This window comes from Pleurodeles waltl, chromosome 11, assembly GCF_031143425.1.
Source record: "Pleurodeles waltl isolate 20211129_DDA chromosome 11, aPleWal1.hap1.20221129, whole genome shotgun sequence".
In the NCBI taxonomy this organism is placed as follows: domain Eukaryota; kingdom Metazoa; phylum Chordata; class Amphibia; order Caudata; family Salamandridae; genus Pleurodeles; species Pleurodeles waltl.
The window spans coordinates 950,265,106-950,286,848 of NC_090450.1; the positions used below are offsets into that span (position 1 = coordinate 950,265,106).

The window sequence follows — 21,743 nt, forward strand, 5'->3', positions numbered from 1 at the left end:
CTAATTCAGAGACGTATAGCATGGGTGCACTTTTGTGACTTTCTTAAAGAATTGGGTCCCTAATTAGGTCTGGCATTGAACAAGACATTTTGTTTTTATTAAAATTGTATTTCTCTTTCTATCGGCTGGCTTTACTGAGTGATCGCATTCTGCTGTTTGGCAAGAAGCATATTGGCACACAAAAGAATGTTGTTCAGTGCCAGGAACTACTGTGGCAATCAGTGGTGTGACAAAACTGGAGGGGGGCCCCTCTACAAAGAACATGAAGCTGCCACCCTCACCCCCTAAACCCCCCCACTAGACTCACCCAGGGCAGGTGCTGTGCAGAGGGTCTCCCCGCACTGCAGGGGCTGTGGGACCTGTGTTACACCACTGGTGGCAATGTGTGCTTTGAGACCACATTTTTTTGTTGCTTTTTGCCAGTCTTCGTTACAATGGTGAGGGCCTGCAGCTCCCACAACAATAGTTACAAAAGCCATGTCAAAACAAGGCATGCATTGACGAAACTAAGACACGCAACAGATGTCGGATCGCTTGGCTTTGCCAGTGCTTGTTTATGTTCATGCTTTCCATAACCTTGTTGAAAATGGTTACACTGATTTTTTTTTTCCATTAAGAATATTTTTTAGAAATACTAGCATGCATCAGCACATTTTACTAAATGATGCTTCAAAGAAATAGCCCCTAAAATTACATAACATTTTATTTTGAAAGCAAATAATGATCACTCTTGCTTACAAGCTTCAGCAAACATTTGCATCTAGTCAGAGCATTCTGGGAGCATTATACTTAGCCTCATTGTTAAACTTTTCAGATGTGGACGTATTGTTTTTTATTTTATTTTTTAATAATTGAACCACTGTCAGTAGTGCAGTGTGACCTTAAAATATTTATTTATAACGCTCACCTTAATAATGTTTCATTAATGAACCATAAATACAAATCAGAGCACCGTTAACATATGGACACTCATCACCTCAACTGCAGACCGTCCCATCTCTCTACACTGTTGGCCAAAGAGTTTGTGCTGCAGGGGGTTGGGCCTCCTTGTCCCGAGGACAAAATAAACATAAAAACTTGATGCCATTGACCCCAAACATTATGTCCCTGGCATTGGGCGGCAGGAATTCCACATCCCTGAATAAATCGTAGGAGCCTGTTTTTAATACATGCTTTTCACAAGGTCAGGCCTACTGGTTCTGGCATAACATTTCCTCAAACAGATCAAAGCTATGGAATATGCCCTAACTGGTCCCCAGGCACGGAGTTTATGTAGCCTCTACTTCATAACCAACATGGCTGAACATAAAGTAGTTACCATCATGCATACAGTTTTGAAACTGCAAATACGAAGAAAAATGCAGTTTATGAGTAATATGCGGTCATCAGTAGTGCCTAATGAGAATCCTGGTAGTGAAAACCCACAGATTTTGTCAGTGAGTAGCCACCGCCAAAACCTTTGCCGGCAATGTAATCTGAGATGACATGGAAAACACATTTGACTATATCCTATCACACATTGTGATAGTAATTCGGTATTAAAAGCCTTCTGGCTCTACAAATGATTTTCACATAGAATTAGGAGATTTCCTAGTGCGCATGGACCTATACTTGTTGTAGGGTGTACGATGTATGGAGTACATCACTAGTGAGGAGACCCCAGTTTTACCATGGCTAGAATGGTCCGTAGTTTTGAGTGCTCATTTCCTCCTTTTATGAGTTTTTGATTGGGCATTGAATGGCTGTGGGAAACGGTCTTCCGTTTGTGTTTACAGGATTCAGTTGTTGACATACGCGAGATTTCTCCTCTGACCAGATCGCCAAAGATCAAGTGAAAGAAGTCGGTTGGAAGTTTGAAAAAGATCCATGGCAATGCTGGGTGATTAAGGTAGTGCATTAGTTTAGAGATCCTTCATGGGGGAGTTTAATTTAGAAAATGCAAGTCCCTGAGTTGGAGCAGTTATTGACCCAAATACGAAAGTGTGCTAAGTGAATAGTTCGGATGAATGTGAGTGCTAGAATTCTGGGAGTAAGTGGAGGAGTACACGGAGGCATTTATGCAAGTAGTTGAATGCGTGATGAGGGCCAACATAGTGAGCAGTTAAAAGCAAAATTGTCATATGGTGTGAGGGTGCTGGAATGGTTCTTGCTGTATTCCCAGTAGTGTCCAATTTAAGCATCTACGCTTCACAGATTGATGGTTTTTCCCTATGGGGGATGTTGTGCCACAATTTATTGGCAAGGGAGTGGCTTATTTGCTGATCCTGCCACTGTGTGCACACCATTATGATGGTAGCCGCACTGGTTATTAAATGTCTGTTGTTCATAGTTATGTTGAGTATGACCCGGGATATAATGTTGCCCAGAAGATGTTAATCAATGACGACCACATTTCTGAAAAGTGGCAGTTGTGTGGTGATGTATTGAGGTTGTCACTACTTGATTGCCTCTTGTCTCAACCCTACTTCATTCTTCACCTGTTCTGTAGTACTAATTCTGAGCACCTTTGTGTGCAAAGTTCCACAACTTCGAGCAGCTTGAAGACTGATGTTAGTGGTTAGGCACCCATTGTATTACTTTAAGACTGGCTAATTGTTGGAGGGGCATAGCATCCATTAGTGCTGTCATATTTAGCCCCGGGGGCTGCATTTTGTTATATTGCACATCACCTGACCCTTCTGTTTCATTGGCAGTGCGGATGGTAGAAACACTAAAGAGACAGTGGCAGAACTGGGTAACAGCATTAAAGGACTCAAGAATAGTTGCAGCTACACCAGCAGCATTGACGATTGTAATGATACCAGCAGTGCTGTGAATATAGCAGTCATGCCACCATAAGTACTTAGGCACACTGAGACTCGCCGATCAAAAGCTTCACATGACAGCCCACATGGGAGACCACCTTAATGATGCTGGCAACGTTTGGCTGAGGTGACTTCAGAACTGGATAACATTTCCTAACTGATCTGCAGAATTGAACTCTATACCAGAGGGACTTTCTAAATGTTGCAATAGTACTTCCAGCGAACTATGATTAACTACCTGGTTGTCTGGCGCAAGGATGCCTGAATTCTTAATTTGCTTGAGAACGTCAATTATTTTTTAGCTAGTGGGAAGAATTAACTGGACTCTCTGATTAACGAGTTGCTGTAGTACAAGAATGGCATACGCATGACCAGTGTCATCCTGCCTATGAGCCACACCACATAATTTAGGCCTTCCAGTGTTTTCAGACACTGCTTTTCAGCACCAAGCTTCTGCCAGGGTTTTTCCTGCTTCCAGTTCCTCAACCTCTGATCAAGAAAAACAGTTCTGCATCTCGGGGCTCAACTTGGACTAAGTCCCAGAGACACACTAGTGGGCCACAATTTCGCATTTGTTAGTGAGTTGGAAGAATTGCCCCTGGTGCCATATTAATTGCTGTTATGTGTAATGCTGGCTACAGGGAAGATCTAAGACTAGTGTTCTGACCTGTGTGTGGGGGTGTGTGTGAACAGGTTCCATACCTATTTTTGGAGACCTGGACAGAGATGGACGTTTTTCAAATGAATCTGATTAAAAGTGCAAAAAATGCCTTCTATTTAAAAAGGAGCCTCGGAATCGCAGGAGACTGGTCCAGTCATTCTTCTGTGACTTGGCTTAGACTTGACAGGAAGAGTTCTTCATCCCTTGAGCAATAACTCCGTTTTGAGTGCCCAAAAGTTTGCCTTCGTTAGTCTCGGTCCTGCCTCTTATTATCTAGTGACTCTAGTTGGCAGATCAGGGTAAATAAAACGCATGGTTGCATGGTCAATAATGAGTCCTATTTTGTAAGTATGTGGTCCTGCAGAACCAGGTTTTAAGGCCAATATGAACTACCCGTAGTCCATTTTCATGCCTAAGCAGTTTGAAACCTCAGTCTCTTAAAGGCCTACGCCCAGGTCTTATGAAAAAACGATAGTGTCTTGTGATCAGACACTCTCATGGAGAACAATCTTCCTGGTTTGCAAGTTGTACCTGTAAGCTGCAAGGCTTAGTCACTTGTGCCCAGTACATTATTTTTCACTGCACGTTATTTTCCATGAGGATGATGTGGCGCTTATGACACATTAATTGGAAAATTGTTGACTTGAGCTCAGCTAAATGAGATGTCTTCATTTCTTACCCACATTCTGACCTGGGTTTAGGGTTTGAATAATACTGTACAGCTTGTACTCGTACTTTATCAGGGCTATTCTTATTGGTATTTGTGGTGTTATGATGGACCTTTTGTGACTTAAGATGTTATATATGCAGGAAACAAGCATCAAAGACCACAATTACTAATTGGATCACCTCATCTTGTTGCTCTGCTTGGGTGGAATTTATTCTACGGAAGGTGAAAATATTTTACCTAAGCAAAGTCAACTCGAGGCGATTCCTTGCCCGAATGATGGCAGCTCTGTGACCCAACAAATGCTTTCTGAAATCATTGCTCTCCTGATAATTCTTTTAGATGTAATGTAAAGGTTTTGGTGGGGATACTGGAGTATCTGACTTTGATGTTGCTATTTCTCATGTTTTGAAATGTACCTACTGTTTGGCAATAGAGACCCAGATGTAGTTGTTTGTGGTACCTCAATTTCGCCTAGTTTGCAAAGTATTGGTATAATCCCAAACCCTCTTGTCCTCCCCTGTGTTGCTAAGACAGGGTATGTTGATAAATTACTTTTCAACTTTCAGTTGAAACTACATTTTAGAAGTGGGAAACTAGGAAGACTGTACCTTTGCAATGGAAGCAAACATGAACTTTTATAGACTGGTATGCGTGCTGGTATCTGTTAAAACATAAACTCTGATTTAAAATGCTTTTAGAACCTCTTTCAGATCTGGCATTGGTTGGGTACGTGTAGCTTTTGAACAGAGGCAGCCCCATGAAGTAGGAATAACTAGTTTTAACATGCAAATCCGACCAAGAATCCTATGGTGTCACAGAAAGGTACACAACCTGGTTCATCATGTATCTACTGTTAATTCATGTGATATGCCCTCTCCTGCCATATAAATTACGTTCTGAAATGCATTTTTATGGGCAAGCACAAAGTGCTCCGTCCATTGTGTAATCTCTCTTTGGGCTTGAAACCACGCCCATAGCAAGTCAGTCACTTACATTGGTTCGTGGGCTTGCCTTTTAAAATCCGCTTGCTTTCATTTGTGGAAAGGCATGCATACGTCATGCCTTTTCCGGTGATTAGCCCACCTACACAGCACCTGTAAAGTACCAAAAACATACGAGGCTCTGTTGTTTTCAGCCTGGAGTCCAGACTACTTTATCTGTTTATTTTCCACTCCGCGCGATCGCACTGCATTTTACATAGCGCGATTGCGTTGCGTTTTTTTTGCTTTACAACGCTGATAGCTCTAACTCGAACAAATGCGAGACCCGTCGCATTGAAAATGCTTGTTTATTTTTGCCTTCGAGTCTGGCTAGAATGACTTATTGACTGAAGGCCAGAATGGGCCTACCTACCCTTAGTCGTTTTTTGCCATCAGTCCTGGTAGCCTTTTAATTATCCACGGGGTGTTTCCGTTTATAGTCCTTGGGTGGACCTTGGACAATGGTGACTTGACACAGGTAAAGCATAAATAAAAGGCACGTGTGACCCACCTATATTTGCTCCCCTTTGATGCTCAAAAGTACGTCCTGGGGGGCCGCATGCAGCCCTCATGACCCTTACATAGGCCCCCTAGTAAACAGTCGCACTGGGCTGCTGTTTACGCAACTCGGCACTAACAATGAAAATATGTTAAAAAAAAAAAAAAAAAAAAACAGGTTTGATTGGTTAAAAAGGTTATTTGATGTTAAAGGAAGTAACTAGGGAGTCCTGCTCCATTTAACTTAAGGAACACCTACATTTTTAAACACATCTTATAGCAAACGTGTAAAAATGAGTCGCGTCCCAAAAAAACCAAAACATTTTATATTTATATATATATATATATATATATATATATATATATATATATGTGTGTGTGTGTGTATATATGTATATATATATATGTTTAAAAAAAAAAAATTATTTAATAAACATGCAGAACCTTTTCACCTTAGCACATCCGATTATATCGGTGCATTGAGAAGTAGTCATTTAGAAGTGATAGGTTAGGAACATGAATTTTGAAACTTTCATACATACCTTCCTCCCCCCCCTCTTCCTCCTCCCAATCCCGTTGTTATCCATGCGGTCCTCTGTTCCATAACAGACCAAACTTTTTGGTCCCTGGGGAAAAAGTTTGAGAGTATCAATGCTATATCAGACACCTGATAAGAGTACGCATTGGGTCATAAAGAGAAGCATCGTAGTTTTGGTGGCTGCCATAATTTAGTGAAGTGTAAACTCTCATTGCTCAGTTTGTTCTATAGATCCCAGTGTTGGACGGAAGACCTAGTTTAATATATCGATGTCCTCGCGGAAAAAGAGTGCAGTAGATCTTTAGGGGGTCATTCTGGGTGTTAGGACTCATTTGTTATGATGTGTGCAGTGAATGCTATGTTTCTAATACGTAGACTTGCATGGGGTGGGCTCAACTGAGGTGCAGCAGCACCTTTTTTTAAGCTTTCATTTTGATAGTTACGTGTGACAATTTAAAAAAAAAAACCAAAAAAAAAACCTGCAAACGCTCATGCAGACTTTGCTACAACAAATGTCATACCTTAAGAGCACAGTGGATCATAAGTCTGATTACCAAATTCATAAGAACTTTCCAACCGCAGATGCCCCAACACCCTTAACAGTATTCAGTTATTTTTGAGACAACACAAGGTCAGAACTCGGAGGGCCTCAATCTAAGCCATTGACACTTAAAGTACGTCCTTACCTTTGCCTGCCGCCCCTTGGTTAACACCAGTACTGAGCTGCTGTTTTCTCGACTCGGCACTAACATTCGCAGAGATGTTAAATAAATGGGCAAGCATTTGTTTATACTAACTAAAGTAAACGAAAATAAGTAAATGTGTGTCCTGTACCTCTTGACGTTAAGAACGCCTTCATTTTTTTTTAAGACCTCATTCAGCAAAATTATAAAAATTAGTCATCAAAATTCAGTGTATTTCCTTAACATGCAGAACCTTTTCACCTTAGTACATCAGATTATATCTATCTATTGAAGTTTTTTGTGTGATAGTTTTGAAGCATGATATTGGATATATTCATTTCATATTATACATAAATAAAACACTAGTTTATTAAATCAGATGGGAGAAGGTTTTGTACAACACACATCCTGAAGTCATATATTTTGAGGGCCTTATGTGATGAGGAAAAAGGCGCAAAAATGAAATAAAACTGCATAGGATCATACAATTGGGGCGAGTGGGGAAGCTAGGATTGATCCAGGTTTTCTAGTTTCACATTCTGCAATTCAGCAACTAGATGTACATACTTTGTGGCCCTTACTGCCCCCCGACCGCCTATCTGCTAGCATCAGTTCAGCCTCTGTCACATGATAGACCAAACTCAGTGGTCATTGGAGTATGTACATGTAAAATTGGCTGCCATATTTTCTAAAAACTTACCCACAAGAATTGTTAGGACTGGTAGTAACATTATAGTCTGACACCACAGATCTATATGAATGGTACATGTCCTCGTAAAAGAGAAAGGAAGGTTGTTGTTCACTTGGAATATGATCTTTACATTATAGCATTCCAAATAGTGAGAGGTTATTTATTAATAATGAAGATTACTGATTTTTTTTTTTTTCTTTTTTTTTTTACAAAATGTATTGAATTTGTTCTTTCATAGTTTCAATTACGATGGTGTTTCTACAGACTGTAAGCATAGCTGGAACAACATGGCTGTCACATGATCAAATTTGTACATGTACGCGTTTGAAAGTAAATGCATTTTGGAACTTGAATAGTAACAAGAAGGGCTCTCCAGATAATGGAAACCTATTAAAATATTTTGAAGAGGTTGTGACTCTAAAATTGAACTAGAACAATTTCAGATGTTAAGTAATTGCCCTTATCTGTTAAAATTGACTTAATATTGGAAATTAAAACTGATCTTTTGACAAAAGAATGGACAAACTATTAATTACCCACTACAGTGTTCATCAGTAAATAATGGACAGCGCAGCCAGCTATTAAGAGTACATATAGTTATCAAAAAATGTCCATGCTTTTCTTGTAGCTAAGGTGGCATACAGAAATGCTGGTGAAAAAGCATACAATAAAAATAAGAGACAAAGCGACAATTAACTTTTGATAGAACAACCTTGTTACAAATTAATGCACCAAGTATCTCAGATGAGGTTTAAAATACGCTTTACCCAGCAAACCAAGAAATAGATAGTGGTTGTGTAATATAGTAACCATTGTTTCATCACACATGCATTTTAACGCCACAAAGCTAATTGGTTCATACGGAAAAGACGTAAATATGGATTCATTAACGTAAACATGGATTCATTAAGCTCAACACCAATGTATGGAACGATTCTTTAAAAAACCTACATTAACTGAACTTGCAAGAGTACTAATTTATGCAGTATAAATTGGGTGTGTGTAAAGATGTGCATATGACAATCATTGGGACCCATGAGGATAAGATTAAATGAACATAAGTCGTATATTGGAAATTGGGATTCAAAATCTTGTCTCTCCAGACATTTTGGTATAATTTACACTCAGTTGCGCAAATCCATTTTCAAATTAATTTCAAAATGAAGAAAAAGTTCTTAAATATGCTCTGAGCATCCAGAGTACAGAAAGAAAAGAAAAAAAGGTGAAACCTCGCATGACATCATAAACATATATTATAAGTGGCATTAATGATCTGAGCAGAATAATAATATAGGTCTCTGGAAAGTTGACGGAGCGGAGAAGGTAAAGTAAAGATTATACTGATGTACAGTCTACATATATTGACAGTGTTTGCAGGTGGGGGGCAATTCCACAGGTACTGACAGCTGAGGCACCAGAATTAATTACTTGGGGGTGCTATCTGCTGTAGCTGGACCATTGCGTCTACTCCCTGATCAGTATGATTTAACAGAACACATCTCCCAACCATGTCCCCAGCCTACCATAGAAAGACATACACACACTTAGCAGCACTCCAGGTATGTGGATTCGCGGGGGGGTGTGTGTCATTGTTTTTTCCCTTCACCTTTCCCCAGCAGATACTCCCACACAGCCAGGCCCCGAGATCTCATTCTTGTGAAAGTCTGATTCAGCCCTGGCCCATATCAATAGATAGTGTGTCGTGTCCCTCCATAGGAGAGCAAGACTTGTAATAACTGAGATTGAGGAGGTTCCTTCCCCTGTACTCCCCAGATGTCGTGCAGTGCATGCTGGATCGCATGATGTGCCAGAAAGTGTCCTGCCAGTTACCCGTTCATGTCCCTGGCAACCTGGAAGAACATGCAGTGCTTCTCATTATATAGGTCTCCGAGAACGGATATATCAGCCTCAGTCTATGCTGTCAGGTCAAAACGATGTGCCAGTACACGGAGGGTAGGCATCTGTCAGACTGGAATAACGGGTAAGTAAGGCAGAGGGGCATCTCCGTTCAGCACATACCAGGACCAACACAGACTTGCCACTCATCAGTTGAGGCTCTTCATGGTTTAGGACAGCCAGAGACAACAGCTATGTATATATCTGCATTCCCACAGTGTCCTCGTCTCTGCCATCATCTCCGAACAGGAACCCTTGCCTAGCCAGTGCATCAGCCATGGCAGTTCTGCTGCTGCTTAATACCACTCATAATTGGGTGCGCCTCTTTAGCATAGAGAGGTAACCTATGTTCCCCCCGCAATAGATTGGGTGAGTGACAAAGCAATACTGGAGCAGAAGCAGTATCAACATCTTTGATATTGCCACCCGCCCCGCTGGGGATAACAGCAGTAATGTCCAGATTGTGTAGGACCTACGAATTCCTGTCTGTGCTCTCAGGATTCTCATCTCAAAAGTCACTACGGTTGTGATAGATATGTACCCCTAAATATTTGAAATGAGTATAAAACCACTCCAGCCGGCAATGTGGGATGAGCCCCTGATCTGGTTCTGGTACCAGCGCTAGCGATAGGTACATGACTTGGCCCAATTCACTTTCAGGGCTAGAAACTTCGCCAGAGTCCTCTAACAATGTCATCTGGGCCAGGAGAGTAGTGAGAGTATCTCAAATATACCAAAGTATTGTCTGCATATAGGTAGATAATGTTTCCCCTGGGCTCGAACCCCCCATTATTGCACCCACCTTCGTAGGGCACAGACCAGAGGCTCAATGGCCAAGGTGAATAGAGGAGACAGTGGGCAACCCTGCCTTTTGACTTTCTGAATCTTAAAGCAGTCAAATGACACCCCATGCACTGAGTAGTCCGAATTCTATGTAAAGTACTGAACCAGCTCATAAATGTAGTGCCAGAACTCCTTTGCTCGAGGGAGGCCAACAAGTAGTCCCAACTTGGGGGGTGTCAGAAGCTTTTTCTATGTCCATTGACGCCGGGCTCCGTCCTCTATCACAAGGGGGAGTAGCATCTATTATGTGTAGTTGCTGGTGTACATTTAGAAAGGTGTTGCGTCATGGAATAAAGCTGGATTGGTCCTAGTGTACACAAATATTCACAATTGGAAGAAACCTATTGGCCAACACCTTCCCTAGCACTTTATAATCAGGGTTCAAGAGGGACAACGGCTGGTAGGACCGAACTTCCAATGGGGTTGTGTCCTGGTTTAAAGAGTTCCATAAGCAATCCCTCCCTGAGAGACTGCAGTAATTGCCCCCAACTATCTGGCCTTTTTAAAGACCTTTAGAAGTTTCAGTGCCAGCGACGCTGCATAGGCCTCATAATACTTTTATCGGAAGCCCATCCATACTAGGAGTTTTTAATGGAAGCATGTGTGTTTTTTTTTTTTGTGTGTTTTATTTTTTTATTGGCAAGCTGAGTATAGTGGAGTTCCTGAAATATGTATTTTCAAAGGAGGATTTCCCAGAACTGTTACTAGACAATGTTGCCCAGTTCGTAAGTGAGGAAATGGAGGGGTTTCTTTACTCAGATTCTTCCACCTGCTTGTTACTAGGTCACACCCAAACAAATGGTATTGTTGATAAATGAACCAGGTGGTGGTTGAATGTGTTAAATTGGCTGTTGCCGGTAAGTCAGAAGTGCTTGGTGCATTGAGAACTAGGTTATGGTTCTATCACAGTACTCCATGTTTGGTGACTGGAATGATGCCTTTTTCAACTTTTAAGGGCTAGGAGACCTGCTTCCTAGTTGTGCCCTGGCTGGATGAAGAAATGGCTGCAATATAGTAATGAAATTCAAGAGGTGGATGGTTGGGTGTGATCCAGGGTTGAAGCTGCACATATAAGTAGAAACAAGTGGTTGATGTTGAGAAAAGAGCCAAAGGTGCTTAATTTCGAGTGGGAGATGTGGTTTGCTTCAAAAGACAGGCACATCACAAAAGGAAGCCCTAATTTTGGTGAATCTGTTGTAATGAAGGTATGTGCTAATGTGATAAGGAGTTTATGGCCAGCATTAGTGGAATGGTAGCAAAGAGGGAAGTGTTCAGTGCAAATGTTTGAGTTGAGTGGGGAGATCAGAGATTAATCCCGTTTGCTTAAGTGATCACATTCACAGGCTTAGTCGGTCAGTGCTTCTTAACGTGTGGCCTGGGATCCTCTGTGGGAGGGGGGTGGAGAGGACTGACTGCGAACCCTTCGTAGGGGTTTTCAACTGCTTAGAAAATTAAATACGTTTATATAAATAAAGAAGGAAACAAAATGTAAAATGGAACATTTTAAAACGTTCTGTAAATGTGACGGAATTTTAAACTGGAGGCTAACAATTGAGTATCCTCAGATAGATCGTGGGAGAAGTGCATCCAGTGGAATATAGTATGGTTGAGTGGCCTCTATTGAATTTACAAAAGATCTAGTCTTCCCATTAAAATAAGCTTTATATTTTTTGTGAGGATTGTAAAAACTGAGTTGACAATATCTGCTCGCATCTTGCCTTGCTGTTCTTCTGGCTTGCACCACAGAGCATACGGTCTGACTACATCAGGCCTCAAAATCTTGAAAATGTTAGGAGACCCTCGAGTCTAGTGGCTTGAATAATGTACTGCACCTAACTGTAATATACTTAACACTTTAAGTGGTCTCATTGTGTGGTCCTAATCAAATATTTTATTTTGCAAAGCCTCCTCTTCCTTTATCATATAGGAGTGCACCTTCAAAAAAGCAAGTTCAGCATTTCTGCTATACAAAACACTTGTTTGATTTAATAGAGTAACCTTGGCTCCATGTACAGTAAGAATGTAGCTGCCATGGCATAGGAACAAGATCAACGGTTCAGGGATGGCAGTGGAAATGTGGCAATCTGGGACACCTACATTATAAAGTTGACTGATAAAATAGCGCTGCGAGAGGGAGAAGACAACAGTCCTGCGGGTTCACCCAAGTTGACAGAGTAACACATGGAGGTATGACACACAGCCCGGTGCTAACACCCTGCACTACATAAAACAGTTACCTGGCTACTGTTATTTACCATTTCATCCAGGTGCCTTATATACCTTTAGTCGCCAGGATCCTTGATGGGTAAGATGGACGTTATGCCCAATATGATTGCGGGACAGACCCCCTGTTGTGTGGGGCTTGAGGGCTGCTAATGTCCCTGTGCCCTCCAGCCCTGAACTGCACATACCTGGCACATACTATAGTTTGTATTTTTTTAACCAAGTTTTGTTCCCTCCCCTATATTAGCCATGTGAAGGCCCTATGGCAAACGTAATCAACTGGGTACGGCCAGATATGGAAGCGATGTTATAGATCTAGGACACATGCTTAAGATACACATCGTTGGATAGTTACTGAAAGGATTCTTGTGGTGTGACTTGTATTTCTGATATCGTTTTAAGGCCAGGTCCCGTTTACGTGATGTTATAATCAACTGTAATGTGATACGATGTTGTTACTGTTACACTGTAACCCCTTTTGAAAAAGAAATTGTAATACATCTGGAGACGCTGCCACTGGCTATGTACTTGACATTGTTGAAAATTAAGAAAAATATTAAGAAAAAAAATACAGTAAGAATTTAGCTCACATGTCCACCAATTGCAGTCATCTGTGTGAGGGCAGGAATATTTGTTTAAAAACTCATTTTTAATATACCAAAGCATGATGTGGTGGCGGACTCTGTTACTGGCAGCACAGCCCATTTCCATTGAAATTCTAACAAACTTTCCCACAAACATGCACTTTTACTGCTAAATCTGTAAAGCTTATAAATAATCTGGGTTTTTTAGCCAAAGTGTTTCATTTGTACATCACTGTGTTCTGATTTGTTTTCATTCTATTAATGTTTTCTTCAAACTGAATTGCAAAAAGTGCTTTCATAACTACTGAAACAGTTTGAAATGTTTGTTCAGTTAATTTTCAAGCAAAATGTTGATAGGAAAAAAAAAACCTGACATTCTACAGCACTTTCTTTGCACAGTATGATTATCAAACCCTTCAGTTTACAAAATCCTCTAGCATTGCAGTTGGAGAAAGAATAGTAAACGCCACCCTCAGGATAAAATAAGCAGTCAATTTTATGAAAACATAAGCTGACATTTGGCCGCTCAAAAAAATGACAAAATAAAGATTTAAAGGGATCTTTACTGCTTATTCACTTTGAGTGAACTGAACACGTTCTTTGTTAGCTCGCCAGAAAGACCTAAAAATAGCTTGCCGAGATAAAATCTGACTTGCCATAGGGAGTGGGAGAGTAGATCTGTTAAGGCCTATACATTTTCCACCAGTTAATTCATCTTGGACCTCCAGTTTGTCTTTCTAGCCCTAGTTTTTGGTGAATTCCTTCCAAAATATTCTTCATTGCCAAAGCTATGAGCGTATCTTGCACTACCCGGAGGACCAGCAGTTTAAATGTGACGTCCTTTAGAGTGCATTAAGTTTTCCACCCCATCCAGCACTTTTTTGATTATCTTTTGGAAATATGCAACAGCGGAGGCTAACCCAAAAGATTGGCCACTAATGAGGAAAGTCTCTAATGCGGTCAGTAAATGTCAGCAGCCTCCGTTAGTAATGGTGATAGTCAGATGACAAAATCCTAACATTGGTAACTGCTTTCAGAACCTTGGAAGAGGTTGTTTGTTTAAATATTCTGTTAAAATTGTGCAGTTACAGACGCATTCAATATTTTTTTCCATCCTTAAGTGCTAAAACGGATAAAGCCATTCCAGAGCTTTAACTTCCATCACCCTCTGCGCCTTTAGCCTTTACAGTAGTTCAAGAGGTTGCAACATCAGGCTTGGCACCCTCCTGACTTTATGAACCACATGCTTAACTCCATTCTGCAGAATTATATTTTGTCCATAACCATAAAGCAAACTCAGTACTCCTCGGGTACCCTCGAAAATCTGCACAGTATTTTCTCATCTTATTCCAACGTCAATCAGTATTGATTGTTCAGGGGCAATGGGTTTGGGCATGGTGCTTAACAACCTTTGGCTGTTTTCATCCAAGCAAATTACCACATCTTTTTGCCTTGTATACCTTCCCTGCTGTCTCTTCAAGACAGTTTTCAGAGCGGTAAAGGCAGTTAAATCAGTCTGCTTTTCTATACCCTCCAGGGCTAATGTTGGTTTCCAGCAACTTTATCTTGTCCTCCCCTTCTCGTTCACAAGTGTGTCGCCAAAGCACATGGAGATCAAGAGGCTACAATCTGTGACTAACTTGCCTCCAATCTCAGCATCACATTCATGTATGGTCACTTCCACTGTCCAGCTACCTACGATACTTAAATGCAAAACAGTCGTGTTTAATTCCTCTTGGTTCTCCTCCACTTTTAGTTGCAGCAAGAAGTTTTTTTTGCCTAACAAATCATGTTAAAGCATTCCCCCACACTGCCTCCATGGTAATACTTTAAAGTTTTTGCCCCATTCTGCTGTTTATTGGTAGTTTGTTCTTACCATTTTGCATGCTTTGACCTTAGCGATATCAGCCGCCCCATGTGTATATTTTTTCAGTATTCGCCCAACCTGTAGTATGTAATAGTCTCCAGAATGTCAATGGAGACTTTAAAATTAGGATTTTTAGAAACCTTTTTTGTGCAGTTTAGATTGATCACAGGACATGACGCCAGCTGTTTACAGCCCAGTGAATCCGTTAAATCCTCACTCACAGGTGCACGTCATATTATTTAGGCTGCGTACATGGTTCCTGAACATTTCCGATTTGACCTGTGTATGAAAATGGTCTTTTATGTACCGCATTGAAGCTTGTGCCAAATTGTCCTTTCATCGTTCTAACAGACATTTTGTAGATGCCCTTTAGCTTGCCTTCTCTATTACCACGATGTATATATGGTTTCTATTTTAATTAAAAATTCTTCATAGCTAAGGTGGATCAGGTAGCTAGTTCACATGGAATAAGTTGCAGGTTTTTTGAAGACGTCATAAGTTATGTATTAAAATACCCCTACAGGAGCAGCATCCCCTCTTCTGAGGCCACTTACCTCCTCCCCCCCCCCCCCCCCCACAAACACCTACCGGCACTCAACATCCAATGACATGTACAGCAAACACATACTCCACACATCTCCTACACTTTTTTCTCTGCTGCCTACTCTAACCTCACTCTACCTCTGTGACCTCCCACACAACCCTACTATATTCTCCTGCATTCATCTCACCCTGCTACTATGCTCTCTCTTACCCTTCCACATACTCTTCCCCCTCCACCCCCCCTTTACTCATCCCAAGCCTTTGGGTTGAGTAAATGAAGGTTATACTCCCAATTAACACTTCTGGATTTCTTTCCTCCTCCACCCCTCCATTACTCCAGTCAATCTAACTAACAAACTCTCATATCCGCGGCTCAAATTAACTCATGCTAAAACTATACTCATTATTTAACGATACTAATCCATCACTAATTCTTGTTGGGTTCCGGAGTAGCGTGCTACTCATCGAAAAGCGCTTTGACGCCTCATCAGGGGTAGTAAGCGCTATATAAATACGATTACAATACAGGACCAGGGACAAATACTACCCATTCACCCTATTCTGCATATTAAAAAAAAAAAAAAAACAACTCTAGGATGTGCCGCTCTTGCTCGTGTGTACACCTGGTTGAACTGCCCTCTGCTTTCCTTATCTTGAGTACTTGCTGGATTAATCCTGTTTTTAATATTCAGTATATTAGCGCTATGGTCCTACCTCCCACCACAGGTGAAAGGATACGCTCTAAACTTCAGTGACAACCTGCACAGTGCAGCTCTCCTCATGCTGTACAGCAGTTACCAGGACTCCTTCCCTTCAAAAGCCAGGCCCGCCGATGCACACTTCTCCCAGCTGAGCACGCGCCTCAAATGGTGGAAGCTGCCTTATCTGACGAGACATGCTGTATCACCAGTGCCGCCTATGCGCTATGTGAGCTACATGCAGCTATTTTCTGATGCTGCTAGTGTTCTAATCTTTTTTTATTTTTTTATTTATTGTTGTGACATCGGATGACATGCGGAGATAGTATTCAACCTACACTCGGATCACTTCACACAAAAACACTCTGCATCTGAATGCATGCACCTCCAATCGTTCAGCTTGGGCTAAGGGCCAAATATAGCAATTTAATGTTAATTGCAGTGGCAGCAGGTATACAGCGCCCATCGAGTGCTTCCATTCATTTATTGCGGTTTCACTCACCACTGGTTTGTCTCCCAATATTGACAAAAGGTTCACACATGGTCCCCAAGGCGTCTCACCTTTTGACACTAAACTTCTATAATTTGCTCCCTGCACTGTGCACAGGCTTCACGTTCATGCTGAGTTCTCACCATACCTCTGAGGGGTGTTGGTGGAAGAAAACCTGCTACACTCAGGTACTCCTCTTCAGCGATCCTCTTTGTTCATATGGAGTTTAACAGCCACTCTCTTAGGCTTAGTCTTTGGTTTCATTGTCCACAGGCTGTTAGTTAGTATAGACATTTCTTTTACTATTATGCGGTCGATCTTTCTCGGTTTCAATTAGTTTCTCTCCCTTATAGATTTGCTTTCTCTTCAGCCTATCTTCTCTTTTATTTTCCTCCGTCTCACACACGTAGATTTGTCTTTCCTGTCATCACCAGTGTTGTAATTAAGCATAATTGCTAAGTAGGAGTCAGATGGGCAGTTGATGTAGAATAATAAGTTGTAGGTTTATTGAAGTTATATTTTACATAGTAAAATACCCCAGCAGGAGCACCCTCATCTCTGGTTAGCCCACTCTGACACTCGTCAGCAATCCATGACATCACCTACTGGCTGAGCTGCAGAGAAGAGAATCTATGGAGAGAATGCATTACAACTAACAGCAATTATAACAGTTACTCGAGTCCTAAATTGTGGCGTAAAATTCCTTGCTTCCTAACTGGAGAGGTGTTTTTTTTTTTTTTTTGCGCCTCCAATGATATGAATCTTCGCTGGAAAATGGACCATCTGTGGCATACAGACAGAACGTTTCCTTCTCTTTGGTTCCTTGTTCTTCAAATAATAGCAGTGTTGCTTCCTAAAACAAATGTGTTCTTTGGGTATTTCTATGTTGCTGCTTTGGTAGCCAGCATCTCAGATCACCTTCTGGTCATGACCCTGCAACACAGAGTACTCGGTCGGCAACACAAAACTCGGCATTTTTTGTGTTCACCCTGAAATTTGAGCTTTGGTCATGTGGCAGCATATTCGTATTTCAACTTGTGATAGGCTAAGGACACATTTACTAGTGCCAGGTGCACTTGTGGCAAGATTATTGCTGCGTTTGTGCTGGGTGGGTTGTGATTTACGTCGAAAGACAGTTTAATTCCCGCTAATTCCAGTCATTAATAAAATTTGAGAGCTGCACAACCGTGCCTGTATTTATGGATTCACTTTTGTCTTAGATACTTTCCTCCACTCCTTCCACGCTGTCTTCTTGATGCATCAGGATTGGTAGTTCTGAGATTGCCAGCCCCTGCCCAGGCATCACTTGATTGCACCTCTTTTTGCAGACCACAGTCCTAATTCATGGTGAAGTGTTATTTGGCAAGAGCAGAATCCGTTAAGCCCAGTCAGTTTGACAGCCCTGGGGTAATTGACTAGTGACCCATAACTACCTAGCTTTCTTGATGACTTTCCCCATCCCTGCTGGTTGTGGTATACTTACTCTAACTTATTTCCAGTGAAGTGGTTGTAATTGAATGCTGATTTTAAAGAATTCACTACAAAATTTGATGTTATCTTAAATCTGATTTTCTGCCATAGACACATTAAAAACCTGGTAAGCCCCTTGCTGTACCTGGATATTTTATGTACATAAACAAGTGAACTAGTTTGACATGTCTGATTTTAAGGGGTGTGCATGCATGTTAAATCCGGTGTAATTGCCCAATTGCCTGTAAATCTAGTGGAGGTCACTGCAGATGTATTGAAATGTGTTCTGTTTATGGTTTCTCACGCAATGTTGTGTTTATTTACAGGTTGGCGACACTGTAAAAGTAACAAGGATGAATATAAATGGTCAGTGGGAAGGAGAAGTTAATGGTCGAAAGGGGCTCTTCCCTTTTACACATGTCAAAATAACTGACCCTCAAAATCCAGAGGATATTGATTGATTTAAGAATATTTCCAGCTTCTTAGCCTTTCTAATAGCATCCCAGAGACATGATCACAATAACTGCCTGACTGATCTTTAGCGTTGTATATGTTTCAGCTGCTTTGCAATATGGCAGTCCGAAATTAACCTGTCGGCAGGGCTCAGTTGACTATCCAAGGGCTCCTGTCAAACTGCAGTTGCTTCTTAGAACATGCCGCTACCCTGGAACTGTTGGATTGATGTTTGTTTGGAAGACGCAAGAAGCTAGAATCTCCCCGAAACCCTTTATAATGATCAACCACACGAGACCGAAGCAACTCATCTCGAACAAATCCAAGTCAATCTCTGAATAGACAATTGCCAACAGTCTAAAGGGTTGGTGGACATAAAGATCAGTTATGATTGTTTTGGAAGACAATTGGCTCTTTGTGTATGATCAGCTGCTCCTTGTGGCTGCTTTATTATACACAGGGGTTCTGCTTTTATCTGAGCTTAGAAGAATGTTTGTGAGAATAAATGACTGTATTTAAAGAGCGCCTTTACAATTAGGCTTATTTATACAGAAGTCTATTAAATGATGCATTGTACTTTATTGCCTGTTGTGCTGTATTCCTAAAATTGCAGCTCTGTATGCTGAGAACTCAAATAAATCTGACCTCTTACAAGCACTGTAACTGTAGAAAATTGGCTATAAAGGGACACTGATCACTATTAGTTATGTTCCTATTATGAACTTGTGGGCAAACTAGCATATTTTCTGCTTGCCTTACTAATTGTTAAACCTAAGCCTTTTTTTTTTTTTTTGCTGACACGCCGTATGGGTGTGATTATTCTAGATAGCTTTACTTTGAATAGCATACCTGTTGTGTTAATGTGCTGTACTTTGAAACCGTCTAGGTGGTAGCTGCATGTACAAAGCATGCCTTGAACGATGCCAAACCAATCAGGCTGCAATTACCATTTAGTAATGAGTTTAAGAGTACTACTGAAACCTTTATGAACAATTAAACTGCACTAAATGATGGCATTCAGCCGTGATGGAACTGATTTCAGCTAAATGTACCAGTAAGCTACAGCCTGCATAGTACACGTTCATTGCACACCATTTTCTTATCTGTAGTTTTTTTTCCCCTTAAATGCGAGACCAAATATGTTGGATGGCTGTTAATTCAACTAACCAAGATGTTAAAGGCCCTACTGGCTTTATGTAGCTCGTCACATTACTTTTATTATCTTTTGAAGTATTCTCTTGAGAAACTCAAGATGCTAGCCTTGGGAGGGATTTATTTTTTATGAAAAGTTGTTCGCTCTGTGATCGTAGCATTTGATTCTTAAATTGTGAGCAATCTTTCAAAGATCTATGCAAATTGTGTACATTTGGCAAAGCGTGACCAGTTTATCAATTATGCCTAATTGAGGACTATGCCTAAATGACATTTGTGGTGGTTTTGAGCGTCAGTACATAGAAATACTGTATTGTAACTGAGCATTTGTATAATGTCTTGTTTGGCCATTAACTTAAATCTCTCCTCTACGCTTTAACCACACAGGTCTTAAGTTTTTCTCCTTTTAAGGCTCTGATTTTGTTGAAAAGGGGCCCTATGTCATGCATGGTTGCCATAAACCACGTATCTGAGCAGCCAATCTTTGCACATGGTTAGAATGAGTAATGCCCTTTCAGACCATCCATGTGTAGTTGTTTTGCCTGCTCATTTGCTACCTTGATTTGTGTACTCTTGTCCTCCGTTGGTGCCCTGGCAAGCATCCAGATTGTTCATTCAGTAGGTCTCCTGACACGCTACTGGATAAGTATGTCCATCCCTGCTGTGTAAATTTGTATGCCCCTGAAATATGTTGGCCCTTTTTCGCATTGCCATTCACCAACATGTATTGGTAGACCCCACCGTCCTTTTTTACTTAGTAATTTGTGTGGGGTTATTCTTGCTGTTCTTTCTTTCATTGTTCAACTCTGCCCACCTAATTCTGCCATTTTGTTGAGTGCCTTTACATGAAATGGTGAGCGCTGCAAATGTTTACATTTGTTGCCAATATATGCAGTGAAAATAAAGGGATGTATGTAGGTTTACTTTTCTGAAGGGATTATTGTTTGCTTTGTACTCTAACGATGTAAATGGAATCGAACAACATTTTAATCTCAAACCTACATTTGGCAACCAATCTAAAGATTTTGATATTTGTTCCTATTTTGAATAATGATGTCTGTTAATTGTGAACTGATCTAGGCCACGCCTGAATCACACCAAAGGCAATATATTACACAATTGTCACTGCACATAAACCATTTTTATTCTGTAGCCAAATGATATGCCACATCAACAGTGAAAATGAGCTTTTTAACCTTGTGGGTGAACGGGGAAAATCATAGCTCTGCGTTTTATTTTTCTGTTATGAAATTAACAGTATTAAATGACTTATATTCTTTAAAAAAAGTCTTAATTTTCCTTTCATGCTCACCTGTTTCTGATTAATATTTGAAGAAGGAAGAGAATGTTTTTAGAGGCAAAGTCAGAAAGCCGGTACCAGCAGCTGTGTGGCCAGAGCATCCTCTGCCCTTACCTGGGAGATTGAGCTGGACTATCTTTCAATGAAAGGTGATATAGGACCCGCATCTGACAGTAGACCACCTTCAAGATCGGTCACCCCCCCAACATCAGTGGAAACAGTTCAGTCCTGTTTGTCACTCAATTAGGAACCGTTTTAGAAACGTGGATCCGAAGTGTTTCCTCCTTAGGGCAGGATAAATGACAGTGTCTCAGGGAGAGCTTTTGAGTGGGCATGCAAAACTCTACTGTGGCTCTCATGGTATGTTGAATCTTCCTACTGAATGCCATAGTGCACATGAATAAGAGATGTCGAAGACAAATGGTTCTAGATGATCGGAAACTCATGTGGAATAATTTCAAAGAATAGTGTGGCGCTTCCATATTATGGTGTTATCGAAAGTCAGAAGTGCTATAAGGTGTAACTGAATCCTTTATGAAGGGTAGTAGGACGGTACCTGGGAATGCCTTAATGAATTCCTTTACGCTGACACCTGAACAAAGTGTTTTTTTCAGCAAAAGCCTTTACAACTTTCATTACCATGAATATGCCTTTAGCGTGAAAATGTAAGTATTTTACAGGTAAGCATAAACCCTTTAT

General features: G+C 40.9%; 1 protein-coding gene and 1 long non-coding RNA gene across 4 annotated transcripts in view; one reads left to right on the plus strand and one right to left on the minus strand.

Moving 5' to 3' along the window:
• The window catches only part of CRKL (CRK like proto-oncogene, adaptor protein), a 38,296-nt gene extending 17,253 nt beyond the window's left edge, over positions 1–21,043 (plus strand). The window contains exon 3 of the mRNA XM_069215149.1: positions 18,466–21,043. Within this exon, the coding sequence (XP_069071250.1) occupies positions 18,466–18,600 (135 nt within the window). The 3' untranslated portion in view covers positions 18,601–21,043. The remainder of the gene's footprint in view (positions 1–18,465) is intronic.
• LOC138266389 (uncharacterized) overlaps positions 1–21,743 on the minus strand; it is a 517,771-nt gene that overhangs the window by 406,383 nt on the left and 89,645 nt on the right. The window lies entirely within an intron of this gene.